Source organism: Plectropomus leopardus, chromosome 14 (genome assembly GCF_008729295.1).
Source record: "Plectropomus leopardus isolate mb chromosome 14, YSFRI_Pleo_2.0, whole genome shotgun sequence".
In the NCBI taxonomy this organism is placed as follows: Eukaryota; Metazoa; Chordata; class Actinopteri; order Perciformes; family Serranidae; genus Plectropomus; species Plectropomus leopardus.
In genome coordinates this window covers 1461266-1475322 of record NC_056476.1, presented here as the reverse complement: position 1 = coordinate 1475322, position 14057 = coordinate 1461266, and the positions used below count along the sequence as shown (strand labels likewise).

At 39.0% G+C, this 14057-nt stretch overlaps 1 protein-coding gene and 1 long non-coding RNA gene across 2 annotated transcripts; one reads left to right on the top strand and one right to left on the bottom strand.

Moving 5' to 3' along the window:
• Positions 1–610: 610 nt before the first annotated feature.
• cpxm1a (carboxypeptidase X (M14 family), member 1a) lies at positions 611–13592 on the top strand. Its single transcript, XM_042501241.1, has 14 exons — positions 611–972; positions 1740–1811; positions 4443–4552; positions 5369–5508; positions 5665–5749; positions 6299–6449; positions 6587–6672; positions 7630–7753; positions 8474–8670; positions 9191–9370; positions 11111–11405; positions 11859–11998; positions 12113–12215; positions 12727–13592. Exons 1-14 carry the CDS (start codon positions 684–686, stop codon positions 13056–13058), a joined length of 2304 nt encoding a protein of 767 aa, XP_042357175.1. The 5' UTR covers positions 611–683; the 3' UTR covers positions 13059–13592.
• Positions 12276–12790, bottom strand: LOC121953954. The gene is made up of 3 exons (XR_006106532.1): positions 12722–12790; positions 12526–12591; positions 12276–12289 (listed from the first exon to the last, which is right to left on the bottom strand). It is a non-coding gene; the product is annotated as an uncharacterized LOC121953954 (long non-coding RNA).
• Positions 13593–14057: the final 465 nt, after the last annotated feature.

The following is a 14057-nucleotide window of genomic DNA, read 5'->3' as shown; positions in this document are numbered from 1 at the left end:
GCAAGACATGTCCTGCAAAAACTAAAAATTAGTAAAAAAACAAAAAGATCTGAAAATATTATTACATATTTAAAAAAAATAGGGTAAAAGTCCAGAAAACTATATTTATAATTCTTTTAATAATTTAATAAAAGATTTTTTTCCTCTTCCTTTCTTTAAAAAAGTAATTTTCTTGTAAGTTTTTTTTTCTAATTTCTTATTAATTTTTGGGCCATTTCTTGTTAAGTTGCTTGTTGCCATGTTTTTGCCTCTGAGATGCTGTGGAGTAGACATAAAAAGTTGCATAAAATGGGAAGTACAACTCCCCCAAAATTAGTACAGTACAATTTGTGAGTAAATGTTTCCACCTCCGCACATTACCAAACCATCGTCCTTTCATGAGAAAAGAAAAAAAGTTAAAGAACGGGAAGAAAATGAAGCAACCTCAATTAAGTTGAACAAATGGGTCACTGATGGACACATGACCCACATTATGTAATTTTTTTGAATCACATTTGTTTTCCCAGGACTCAGATGGAAATTTGGGGAGGGGTGAGGGAGTGGAGGGGGGAGTGAGAAAGGGGAGGTGGGAGTGAGGAGGAGGGCTGTGGATGGAGGTCTGGCTCTCTGTCATCTCCACATAAAGCAGCCGGGGGATTTTTCCTCCCCTCCTCACTCTGCAGCAGCACACAAAGAGGAAGAAGATGGAAAAGTCATTGTGCACGCTGGCTGCTGCTGTGATTTTTTTGGGAGGATTTTTAGATGCAGCGCTGACAAACGATACAACAACAACAACTGAGGTTAATTCATTCTTCAGCTACAACACGACTGCTGCAGTTGCGTCTGTCACTGTGCAGCCGCAGGATCTCAGCACAGACAGACCGACTCCAACAGCAGCACAGACACAGTCGCCCTCCAGCACTGTCACGCAGCCGGACACCAAAAACTCCAGCGAGGAAGAAAACAACAATAAAGACAGCAAAACAAAGCTGGGTAGGTTAAAAAAAAAAACAAAACGTTTTTGTGGAGCCGGAAATAATGATGCCTTCAGGGACCAAGTGGGTTCCTTACTTTGGTAAACATGTCAAACAACAACCTGAGTAACACTACATGTTTTTTTTAAATTATTTTTACAGATTTTAAGTATTCATTAAGAAAATATGTATTTAAATTCATGCAAAAATGTAAATAGAGGTTAATATATAAGCCAATTTAAGTAGACCAATTATCTAACATTACACAGTAAGTTAGGTAGGTAGTTTTTAATGTTTTTTTACAAAAAAGTTTTGTGTTTCAATTATTTTCTTGATTTATCGATGAGTTATTTTGTTCGTAAAATGCAAGAAAAAGCAGAAAAAGATATAATTTTACATTAATAGACAACTAAGAAAACCAGAAAATGATCACATCTGAAAAACTGTAACCAGTGAATACTTTGCAACTAACTGAGTAATCGGTTACTTATCAAAGCTGTATGGAGGATTTCCAAAAAAACAAGTCTTTAAATCAGTGAAATCAAATTTTACCTTGTATAATTTTGTTATTGGTTGCCGCATTTTTTAGAGCTTGCTCGCTGAATTCCTAAAAGTATGTATGTAATGTTTGATTTAAGACATAACAGGCTGAATTGTATCTAGGATCACATATTTATGGCTGCAAGTAATGGTTGTTTTACTCATAAAAAATGTGAAAAATGCTGAACACAATTTCCTATAGCCCAAGGGAACGTCTACAAATTGCTTGTTTTGTCTGACCAACAGTCAAAAACACCAGCGAAGAAGAAAACAACAATCAAGATGAAAAAGAAACAGATGACAGCAAGAAAAAACCGGGTAGGTCAAAAAACTTTTTTTTTGTTTTACCTCTTTTGTGAACCTTTGGGAAGCCATAAATAATGATGCCTTCTGAAAAAATGGAAAAATGCTGATCACAGTCTCCTATAGCTCAAGGGAACGTCTACAAGTTGCTTGTTTTGTCTGACCAACAGTCAAAAGCCAAAATATATAAAAACAATTATGACCATAGAAGACTGAGAAAACCAAAGAATATTTCCATTTAAAAAGCTGAATTTCTTTGCAAAAATGACTGCAGATCAACTAACAGCAGCAGCGTTCCTATGGTCATGGAAAACCTGGAAAAATTCATGGAAATTCACAGTCACATTTTCCAGGCCTGGAAAAGACAGAATAAGTAAAAGTCATTTGAAGTTTTGGTAAAAGTCTGTCATCTGTGGATGAACTTCCATGTAATGTGACATTACGGCAATTTTTTTTCTGTAGTTGTTGATGTAACGCAGCTCTGAAGTCCATTAATGTGAGACGACAGTTTGTTTACCTTCACGTTTCTTCATTTTCTCTCCGTCTCTTCATCTATGTATATCAGCTCGCTGAAATTATGTTTCAATAGAGTTTGAATCTGATATGATTGAAAAACGCTGGGCAAAAATCAACCCTGAAAGCAGTCTGTTGTCATTTCCAACTCGTCAAATAGGTCCGCTTGGTCAATGATTTCAGCATCGGACACTGACGCACAGGCACGTTTTTCAGCTGGGTGGCGTCACTTTCAAACGCCGCAGATAAAAACCTAACATGAGGAGCTTTAACAAGGACGGGCAGGAGAAATCCAACAAACCCCGGACTTTCACCCTTGAGTCCGCTGTTTGCTTCCAATATGAATGTAGAGCCAAACCGTTTTTTTTTTCTAAACCTAAACGTGCTTTTGTTGCGTAAATATGAGGCATTTTCACCAACACTGTAAGTTTACCTTTCAAAAGACAGTATGCATCTAACAAGCAGAAACTTTCCATTTCCTGTGAAACGGAAGTTTAACTTTGGAAAGACACGTCGCGTCGTCCGGGAACGTCAACAACAGACGCAGGACGACACCTCGCACATCATACGTAAAAGTCCACTGTAGAAGCGCGATATTTGACGAGTTTGGGTGAAAATGTGTCGTGACTCTAACTTAAAAAGTTAGTGTCCAGGTTGCCTGAAATGTTTAAGCGGAACGAATTTGAGAAGGCTGTAACGGTACTTTTGTAATGATTCAACTTCTCACATTCAGTTCACCTCAAATTTGAAGGCATCCCACACACTAACTTTTAAAGTTAAATTAAATAGTTTATATTTACAGTGTTTCAGCTAGATGAAATCATCTTTGAGTAGAGTTTGAATCTGATATCTTTAAAAAACACCAGGTAAAAGTCATGGAAAAGTTTTGAAATGTCCATGGAAATGTGTGGGAACTCTGACAGCAGCTCTACACATGTTGAAGAGATTTGTTTTGCGCTAATGTAAACCTCCCTTAACCCTTTAACATCTGGATCGACATCAGGTTTCCTGTGCAGCATTAAGATGCCTTTCACCAGCGTTTAAACCTCCGAAACCTGAGAAAACTGGTTCGATTTCTTTCAAAAACTGTGAAAAACATAATGAGCAACTTGGCAAGAAATGTCCAACAAATTGAGAAAAAAATCATGAAGGAAAAATGTCCAGAAAACTATTTACTTATTTGCATATTTGAAATTGTCTTACAGAAAAAGAGAAAAAAAAGTTTGATTTTTCAATGCTTTCTTCTTTTTGTTTGTTTCATACTTTATTATTATTATTATCATTATTATTATTATTATTATTACTATTATTTTGCTTATTTTGGGGTAATTTTCTTATAATTTTTTACTTTTTATTTTCATATTTTTGGCCATTTCTTGTTAAGTTGCTTGTCACCCTTTTCCCATGTTTTTTTAAAGAAATTTAGCCAACTGGCCACATTTTTTAGATCTCGTTCATTGCATTCCTAAATATATGTGTGTTATGTTTGATTTAAGATGGCACAGGCTGAATTGTGACTTGGGTAACATGTGTGGCTGCAACTTAAGGGTTTTTTTTTTTGTCAGAAAAATGTGAAAAATGCTCATCAAAATTTCCTATGGCCAAAAGAAACATCTAAAAATGTTGTTTTGTTTTTGGTAAAACCATGTCTTTGTTGCTTCTTTTTCTTTGATTTTAGAGAGGTTGCAGAGAGAACGTCCCCTGACCTAAAGAGAACAAAGAGAGCCGTTCTGTCCTGCCACTTCTCGTGGTGTTTGTGATTAATGGGGCTGTTTTTGCTTGTTTCTGAAGCCATAAAACTCCCTGCAGCTGTAGCTCTGCTGGACGTTTGACTTGACTCACTTGGCCCTCAACTTTGTCTCAGATTACATTCGAACTCTCCACGGATTCGCTTATCTGCAGTTTCCTCTGCAGAGGGCCTCCAAACTTCCACTGAACTGACCCTAGATGATTCGGGATATTCCACATAACAACCGCAGGGACCTCTAATTGCATCAGCCGGGTGTTTGCTTACTCAGAGAAACCAGAGGGAGGGTTTTTAACCCCTTAGACCCAGAGCTGCTTCTTTCTTTAAACATCTCCACACAAGCACAGACACACAAAGACCTTATCTGCTTTTCATTTTGCTTCCAGACTGTCCTCCCCTCGGCCTCGAGTCCCTGCGGATCGACGACAGCCAGATTCAGGCGTCCTCCTACCAGCGGACGGGGCTGGGTCCTCACAGAGGGAGGCTGAATATCCAGGTGGGTCCAGATCTGGATCAAACACAAAGTACAGTGAGCTGCTTCTTAAAGAAGCTCAGAGAGAAACACAGGAAACTCGTAAAGCGAGATTGCAGAAGATTACAAGTTTGACTCTACTTCACTGAAACTTTGTAGCAACATTTTGCTTTTGGAAAGATCCAGCTCAGGTCTATAAGATCATAAAAAGTAATATTTGTATGTATGAATACCATTATAACAGGGCTGCAACTACAGATAATTTTCATTTGACTGAAATGACAAAAAAAATAAATACATTTGGAAAAACAGAATACATTTTGAATTATCTGGTCAAAAAAATATATTGACATAATTGTTCAAAATGCCCAAAAGTGACATATTTCAATATATTGTGCAAAGCTGATGTCATGCTATGCTAATTTATAAAATTTTACATATAATATTTTCATATATTACTAAATATTATGGCCTCTTTCACTTCAAATCATGTTGTATTTCTTACCGTAATTTCTGCCTCATAATGAACTATAAAATAAAATCCCCCTTTTTTCCCTCTGCTTTTATTGACATGCAAAATTACCACTATAATAAAACTCCAGTGCCTGTATTTGGAGTAGAAAGTGCTCTAGTCTCTGAAATTAAATAAAGTAATGTGTAAAACACAGAGCCAGCAGTCTGTTCATCGCCCCAGTCTCTCTTGTGTTCTGTAGTCTGAAAGCAATTATTTTACAATCAGGGTCAACACTAGACTCTTATGCAATGCTGCACACTGAGGCTGAGCCAACGGTGTAATGGATTCTGCAAGTGACAAAAAAACAGTGTAACATGTGTTTTTAGTCTGGCATCGAGGACGGGGACCTCTATGACGGCGCCTGGTGTGCAGAGTATAAGGACCGGTACCAGTGGCTGGAGGTGGACGCCATCCACCTCACCTTGTTCACCGGGGTCATCCTGCAGGGCCGAAACTCCATCTGGAGGTCAGGTAGTATCAGAACTAACATCTGAAGAGGTTTTCTTCCAAAATAAAATCTAAAACTGCTGCTAAAAACACACAAAAAAGACTGATTACAAAAGTCAGAGCACAATGTTCTTTCACTGCACTGATACTGAAACCTGGTTTCTTGTGGTTACAGTTGGGACTGGGTCCACACCTACAAGGTCCAGCTGAGTAACGACTCTGTGAGCTGGAAAACCTGCATGAACGGGACAGAGGAGGCGGTAAGAGCCGCTTCTTTGTGTTCTCAGATATTGGAGGAATGTAGCTACTGTGTCCCGTGGACGTCTACAGATGGAAAACAGATTGTGAGGAGTTTCTGCCAGAGTGAAATATGTACTGCGAGCAAAACATTCAACTGCTCTTACATAAGAAGAGCTCAGAATGAAAACAATAGTAAGAAACTGAGGCTTGTGCTTGGAATAATGACAGTTTGACAGATGATATTATTACTTTTTTCCCCCCATATGTCAGTAATATGGCCTCTACACAGGGGCGTAAATATAGACAGTGCACTGGGGCCCCGTAGGTGGGCGGGCCCCTCCAACAATTTATTTTTAATTTTCTTGTTCCTTTTGTAAGTTTCTTTCAATTTGTGGGACATTTCTCGCTTTTCAAAGGAAATCAAGCCAATATGCTCAGGTTTCATTGTGCAGCCATGATGGAGGTGGTATAGACTCTCCAAGTGCTTTTATGTGCAAATGTTTCAATGCACTTTTTCGTGGGGATGCTAAAATGTATAAACCCATGTGATGTCACATTGAACTGTTCAGATCTTTGAGGGAAACCAGGATCCAGAGACCCCGGTGCTCGGACTCCTTCCTGAACCCACTGTTGCCCGTTTTATCCGCATCAACCCTCAGACCTGGTTCCCCAACGGCACCATCTGCCTCCGGGCTGAGATCCTCGGCTGTCGACTTGACGGTACGCTGCAGCGCAGAGTGTTTGAATGATCTTAGTAATAATTAATCTGAGCGGTTTAGATGTTCAGAGTCACTAACATGTCAAAATATTTCTATTATTGGTATTTGAGTTAGGTTTATGTGTTTTTTTCCTCGTAGATCCGTCAGACATCTACTCAGAGCAGGAGCTGGGATCAAAAGACGCTCTGGACTTCAGACAGCACAACTACAAAGAAATGAGGAAGGTCAGAGCGTGATGGACGCTGCACGGCCACACATGCATCATGAGTAACTGTGGTTCCAGGAAAGCTTCAGTGTTTTTACTCACACTTTTAACAGCTTTCAGATTTCCTCCGAGCTCAAATTTAACCCTCTGAAGACTTCCAGTCCATTTTTTTCTCTTAACATCAGTGTTGGAATCATGTAAAGGACTGTACTTAGATTCAAATTTAAGGTGTTTCTTACACATCACTTTATAGTTTAATTCTTGTCTGTATTCTGCAGGTTTTACAGACATTTGTTCATATGTGATTCATAGTCTGATTTATAGGACATTTTATTCCTAAAAAATGCCTTCTTTTTTACCTGGCTCTATGCAATGTTCAGATATGTTTTTGAAAATAATGCAAATCAGCACATATTTAATTAGATCATGCATCAGATGCATATTTAAACACAAAATTAAAGATAATAAACATCATCATCATCTTCATCATCATCTTATTATGTCCATATGCCTTTCACAAGCATTTAAACCTATGAAACCTTTTGGTTGAAATTGAAATATCTATAATTTTTGTAATTTTTTATACTTATAATTCTTCTATTTTATTTATTATATCATAATTATAATTATTTTATTTTGTCTCCTTTTGGTTCTTACTTTACTTTTTTTCAGGAAATTTTCCTGTAATGTTTTACTAATTTTGCCATCTTCCTATCTTTTTGAAAGAAAGCCACTTTGCTCAGGTTTCAAAGGGTTACTATGACATATAATAGTTACAGGGGGCATTTTCTATTTTTAATAGTATAAGAACTTCATTTTTTTGACTGTACTTACATAGTTACTGAAGTAATGCTGGACCTTGTTCTTATATTTATATTGTACTGTATTACTTTGTATTTGTACAGTGTGGTATTAGTACTTTTACTGGAGTGAAGTTTCTGAATACTTCGTCCACTTCTGTCTTTTAACCCTAAAGCTGATGAAGTCTGTGACGGAGGAGTGTCCGGACATCACTCGCATCTACACCATCGGGAAGAGCTACATGGGCCTCAAACTGTACGTCATGGAGATCTCCGATAACCCTGGAAAACATGAACTAGGTGAGAGAGATTCAATTCTTCTTCTGCGAGTTTAAGTCTTCAAAGTTTCTGGAGCAGAATTCAACATGTTTCTCGGGTTACTCTGAGTTGAGCTGCTCAGGGGGTCGGTTCAACATCCTGCAGTGTTTACACTGACTTTTCTCTGCAGCGGCGGCACACAGGGAGGCTGGGGGTCTGTAGAGGAGGCCTCTCTTCTATAAACAAACTGATAATGGTCCCAAATCAGAGACGGCACTCGCTCTAACAAACAAGATTCTCTGTGATGTTGTCTTCAGATGTTTGAAGCCAAAATGTTGAAATAAATTCAGTGGAGTTCAGCTTTTTTATTTCTCACAGGAAATATTTCGAAACTGCTTTAGGCTAACAAGCGCCAACAACTGATTTCAATTTCAGTGTTTTCACAAATCCAAGAAGAAAAGGCCATTTTATTATGGGGGAGGGGGTATTTTGGGTCTTTGGTGTTTAAGTTCCAGGAATGTCTGTCCATGTATGATTACTGGCAAAGAGCTGTCAGACTGTTGCCTAACACAATACAAACGGGATGAAAGTTTTATCTGAATGAGTTCCTGATGTTTCTGTGGGGTTTAACTTTGACCTACTGAATGAAATCTCAGGTGCTTCATATTTAGTGTGACCTGGTTTTAGGGACAAATTCCTTTTTCGGACATTTACATTTACTGCTTGGCAAGTTAAGTTACTGTAAATTTTCCCTCTTGGCAGGTGAGCCGGAGTTTCGCTACGTGGCCGGGATGCACGGGAACGAGGCTCTTGGCCGAGAGCTCGTCCTCAACCTCATGCAGTACTTGTGCAAAGAATACAAGAAGGGAAACCAACGTGTAGTTCGGCTGGTGACTGAGACACGAATCCACCTCCTGCCCTCCATGAACCCCGATGGATACGAAGCTGCATATGAGAGGGTGGGTGAGTTCAAGGGAAATGCCAGAAATGCTGCCAATGTCTCACACAAAAAGTCCTCTTCTGGTGGCACAATTGCTGCTAAAAACACCTACTCATGGCTTGAAATGCCGCCAATATCTCACTAAAAAACGGCTACTTTTGAATACATAATTTCCATTTAAAAAATGCCTTACTAAAATAGCTTCTTCTTCTGGTGGCATGTTTGCTACTAGAAATGCCATCGTCTCACTAAAAAAAAACATCAATTTTGGGGATCAAATGCCGATGAAAATGCGGCCAATGTCCAACTAAAAAATGTCCACTTTTGTTGGCACAATTGACACTGTAAATGCAACAATTTCTTCCTGCGACTTGGCTTTGTCACCAGTGCTAGAAGAAGTATTTGATTCTTTTACTCAAGTAAAACTAGTCATACTATATTGTAAAAATACTACAAGTAAAAGTCTTGCATTCAAACTGTTAAATAAACATTTTTTTTTCTTTTACTTCTGTTTGGGATTGGCTGATATTCTGCTGCAGGGCTCTGAACTGGCTGGCTGGGCTTACGGAAGGTACAACTACGAAGGAATCGACCTGAATCACAACTTTCCAGACCTGAACAGCATTATGTGGGACGCCCAGGAGACGGCAGCAGACAGATCTAAAGTCACCAACCACTACATCCCCATCCCAGAGTACTACACCAAAGAAGACGCCATGGTAAGGAGGCCTTTTTGTAAACAACCAATCAATAGGTCTTGATGATCAAGTTTAGAGAATTAAGGTAGAGTCACTATGTATTGGGTTTAAATGTTTGCTTTGGCACCATCTGGTGGTCTTATTATGAATGACAGTGTGGCAGACAAGAATGCATTTTGAAAACAGAATTTAACTGTCTCTAACTGAATAATAAATGCAGTGAAGAGATTATAATGAAATACAGATAATTGCATCAGAATATCAAACTCTGCTACCTAAAAAAAAGGGTGACATGCATTGGTGCATAAATGTAGGTCAGACTGAAAAGCAGTTTTGGAGGGTAGTGTGTGTGGAAGAGGGAAATAATGTTTCCACTGCAGTGTCATGCAAGCCTCCGATTAGGAAGTCATCTCAGAGCCAAGAGGTTTTACTGGAAGCCTGAGTGTTGTCATTCAATGTTTGGTAAAAGAACGAGTGTCGAAACTCAAAATTCACAATAAAAGGAACACCATGTGTTAATTTTTTTTTTTTTTTTTTAGTTTTGGTCTCTGTTAGTTGATATGTCATGTTTTTTCTTCCTGGTGGGTGTTTCCAGGGAAAAATCTTTATATTTGTAGCTTGTGGATGGAAATACATAGAAAGTAGTTTAGGCAGTGAGCAATTCAGTGACTGAACGGACAAAGAAAAGAGCTCCGCCTGCAGGAATTAAATAAAATCAACAGGAAATAGCGTGTATAGAGCCAGCATATTTTCACATCTAACTGTGGCTGGAAATGCCACAGATTTTACATTTTAAAAGAAAAGGAAAAGAAAAAGCTTTTGGTGGCACAAACACTGTTGGAAACATCTCTCTAAAGAAACGCACACTTTCGATGCCGCTATTGTGAATTCACGGTAAAAAACTGATGATGTCTAGGAAGCCAAAACACAAAGTCCACAAAACACCAGGGTGGGAAACACTAGAGGCCCCAAGAAACCACACTATCATGATACCTAAGACACGATACAACGTTAATGCAATTTTAAATGTTTTGGTATATGCTGAGTAATGCAATAACATATATTGCGATTATTTGTCACATGTTTTATCAAACAAGATAAAGTTTTCAGTCTGTTCACCCCACTTCAATTTCTATTTATTGCAGCAAAATATCAAGTTGAATAAATAACAAATTGACTGATTATTGTTCTACTAGGGTACCAAAAGTTAATTTTTTTATCTGCAATATTCATAATTTATATAACATATAAACAATGTATACATGGTGTCCTTGTATTAATAAAATATTGTCAAGTAAAATATTGCACGACTAGGCTGTATCTATTTTTTCCCCATATTTCCCCGACTAAAGTTAGAGTTGACTGACTGTATAAAACCCATTTTTAAAAATGATGACTGAATTTTTTAAAAAGTCAGAAATTTATACCAATAAAAGTATATTTTAGATGTGTTTTTTCTGGTTTTATCTTTGGCGAAACAACAAAAAAACAGTAATAGTTACCAGCAAAATAGTTTTTATGTATAAAAAGTTGTTTGTTTGTTCTCAGTTTTTGAGAAACGTACACATAAAAAGTTGTTAAACTTTTTAACTGTTTCCTCTACAAAAAAAATCAAACTATACTTGAAATTTAGCAAATAATTATTTTGCTGCATATAAGAAAATATAAAGTTACCGCCTGTGTTTAATCTTAAGAATCTTTCACATAAATAAATGTCTAAAAAGTGACGTGAAGCTAATCCAGATTGTCCGTCCCTCCCAGGTCGCACCAGAGACTCGAGCCGTCATCAGCTGGATGCAGGATATTCCCTTCGTGCTCAGCGCAAACCTCCACGGGGGAGAACTGGTGGTCACGTACCCCTTTGACTGCACCCGAGACTGGGCCCCTCAGGAGGACACCCCCACGGCGGACAACGCTTTCTTCCGCTGGCTAGCAACTGTCTACGCCTCGACTAACCTGGTGATGTCCAACCCTGACCGCCGCATTTGCCACTACGAGGACTTCCAGCGTTACAACAACATCATCAACGGTGGCGCCTGGCACACCGTCCCCGGCAGTGAGTCTCATCACGTAGTAACTTGAGAAAATGTTACTTCCTGTGGCTAAATGCCTCTCAAAACACAGATAAACATAAACTAGGTCCCTGAAAGGTCCAGTAGGAGGTACTTAGGTGGCTATATTGGCTGAAATCAAATATAATATAGTATAATAAGTATGTTCTCTTAAGCATAAAATCAGCTGAAAATAAAAACTGATGTTTTTGTGACTGTTGAATGAGCCCTTTATATCTATATAGGGAGCGGGGCCTCCTCGAAGGATATCGTCATGTTGCACTGTCATGTTTCTACAAACACTGGTTCTAAATAAATTTAGAAATTCAAATTTGCATTTTATTTTATTGAGGTCTTTGCATGAATAAATTAAAATGTAAATTATCTGAAATAGCTTTTTTTGGGCTGACTTTCTTATGCACAAATTATGTAAAAATACTTGTGTGTCTTTTCTGCAGGTATGAATGACTTCAGTTACATGCACACCAACTGTTTCGAGGTGACGGTGGAGTTGTCGTGCGATAAGTTCCCTCATGCCAGCGAGCTTCCCATCGAGTGGGAGAACAACAAGGAGTCTCTGCTGGTTTACATGGAGCAGGTCAGTCGACAGTTTCCATCCGTATCTGTAGCTGCGTGCTGAACAGCAGCTTTGATTATGTCAGTCTTACCTTTGTCTCGGAGGCGTCACAGTGCAGCGTTCCTCTTCACTCAGGTACACAGAGGCATCAAAGGCGTCGTCAGGGACAAACTGACCAAACAGGGAATAGCCGACGCCGTAATCAAAGTGGAGGACCACGACCACGACATCCGATCAGGTGACGCACAGATTTCATTCATCTGTCAGCTTCACGAACTCGAGTTGAGGTCTCAGTGGGGTCAGATAATAAATCTGAGGGATCAAAAGAAAAGGACCAATAATGTATTTATGTTACACAGTTTTTTTTCTTGTTTTGTACAACTTTTCTTACATTTTTGCTTCTTAAATACTGGATATACCTTTACCTCTCCAGGTCACTAAATATCGTTCAAATGAAAACAGCCTGAGAGGGAAAATATTCTAACTGTTAAGGATGTTAAGCATTGAAAGCTCAAAAGGTTTGGAAACACTGAATCCAACAGACTCACCACTTTTCTCTGGGGGCTTATTGAGGGCATTCTGGGAAATGTAGGAGGTCACTCACTTGCATTTTGCTGTGAGTGTAAATTAAAATAGTAAATTAAATTTGATGAACACGACATTCTGACGACACATTAAAAACTAAATCTTGGACACTTAAATTTTGGCTGTATGGACAACAAAATAAATCTTTGTTGTTGTTACCTCAGCGGCTGACGGGGACTACTGGCGCCTCCTCAACCCAGGCGAGTACAAGGTGGTGGTCTGGGCCGAGGGTTACTTCCCGTCCGTGCGTCACTGCCGCGTCGGGATGGAGCCGCGTCCCACCATCTGTGACTTCACCCTGACCAAGACACCCATCCAGAGACTGAAGGACATCCGGGCCCAGGGTGGGAAGATCCCCCAGGACCTGCAGCTGCGTCTCCGCGCTTTGAGGCTCCGCAAGCTCCGCGCCACCACCAAGGTCCTCAACCAGCGCAGGGAGAGCCAGCGGCTGCTGCAGACCAGGAAAGCTCGGTCGCCCGGAGCCCGGCGAGCATGAGGACACGGGCCCAAAGATGCCTCAGAGATGAGCTGGATTAAAGTTGGTGCACACGGAGAAAACTGACCTCTGCAGACGCTGACATGGTCCTACAAGAGAGGACACTATTAAAGGGTCAGTTCACCTAATTCACTAAAATATATTTTCTGCATAGCCCCAGTAAAACCAAGACAGGCAGAGCTTCATGTAGGGTGAAATACTGCCTCTGAGATTTGTATGTGCCACCTTTTAAATATCAAATAAATATAAACATATTTGGGTGTACTGACCCTATGAAACCATGATGGTCACACAAACTCTTACACATGTTGACTGGATACGTAACCCTTTAAAACCTGAGCAAATTGACTTGATTTGTCTCAAAAACAAAGAAAGCAATGAGCAACTTAAAAAGAAATAGCCAAAAAATAAGCAAGAGATTAGTGCAAAGTTATAGTTAGTTACACAGTTATATATTCTAATAATGCTGATGAAATAATATTTTTTTTCTTGTTTATATCTAATAATCCCCCCACAGCTAATTTTCATTTTCTTGTCACCTTTCACTTTTTTTTCAATTTTCAAGACATTTCTAGCCAAGATGCTCATTGCCTATTTCTAATGTTTTTTGAAGAAATCAAACCAGTTGGGTTAAGTTGAGTAAATGCTTGTAAAACACAGCATAATAAAACTGGTGCTGATCCAGGTTCTAAAGGGTTAAATAACAGGGTTTCCTTCCCAAAACAAGGACACAAACTCACGTCTAAAAAGTTACAGAAACAAGTTGTGGGACTTCTTAAAGAAAATGGACATTTACAGATTTACTAGAAAGGCTTCAGGGACTATCAAAGGTCAGACTCACTTTTTCTTTTGTCTACATTATAGCCGATGACGCTGTGGTGTTTGTTGCTGTAAGACGACTGAGTTGAGGATTTAAGTTTAAGAGTCAGCTGGTCTGATATGTGACATGTTTTTTCTAAAATTGTGACTGTATTTGTTTGATTGATGTCCAACAGGACA

What these genes read in the sequence shown, in the direction of transcription:
- cpxm1a (XM_042501241.1), top strand. Translation starts at nt 684, where the DNA reads ATGGAAAAGTCATTGTGCACGCTGGCTGCTGCTGTGATTTTTTTGGGA. An exon ending in CCTCGGCTGTCGACTTGACG is followed by an intron (nt 6,450 to 6,586) that starts GTACGCTGCAGC and finishes TTTTCCTCGTAG; the next exon opens with ATCCGTCAGACATCTACTCA. An exon ending in CGACCACGACATCCGATCAG is followed by an intron (nt 12,216 to 12,726) that starts GTGACGCACAGA and finishes TTGTTACCTCAG; the next exon opens with CGGCTGACGGGGACTACTGG.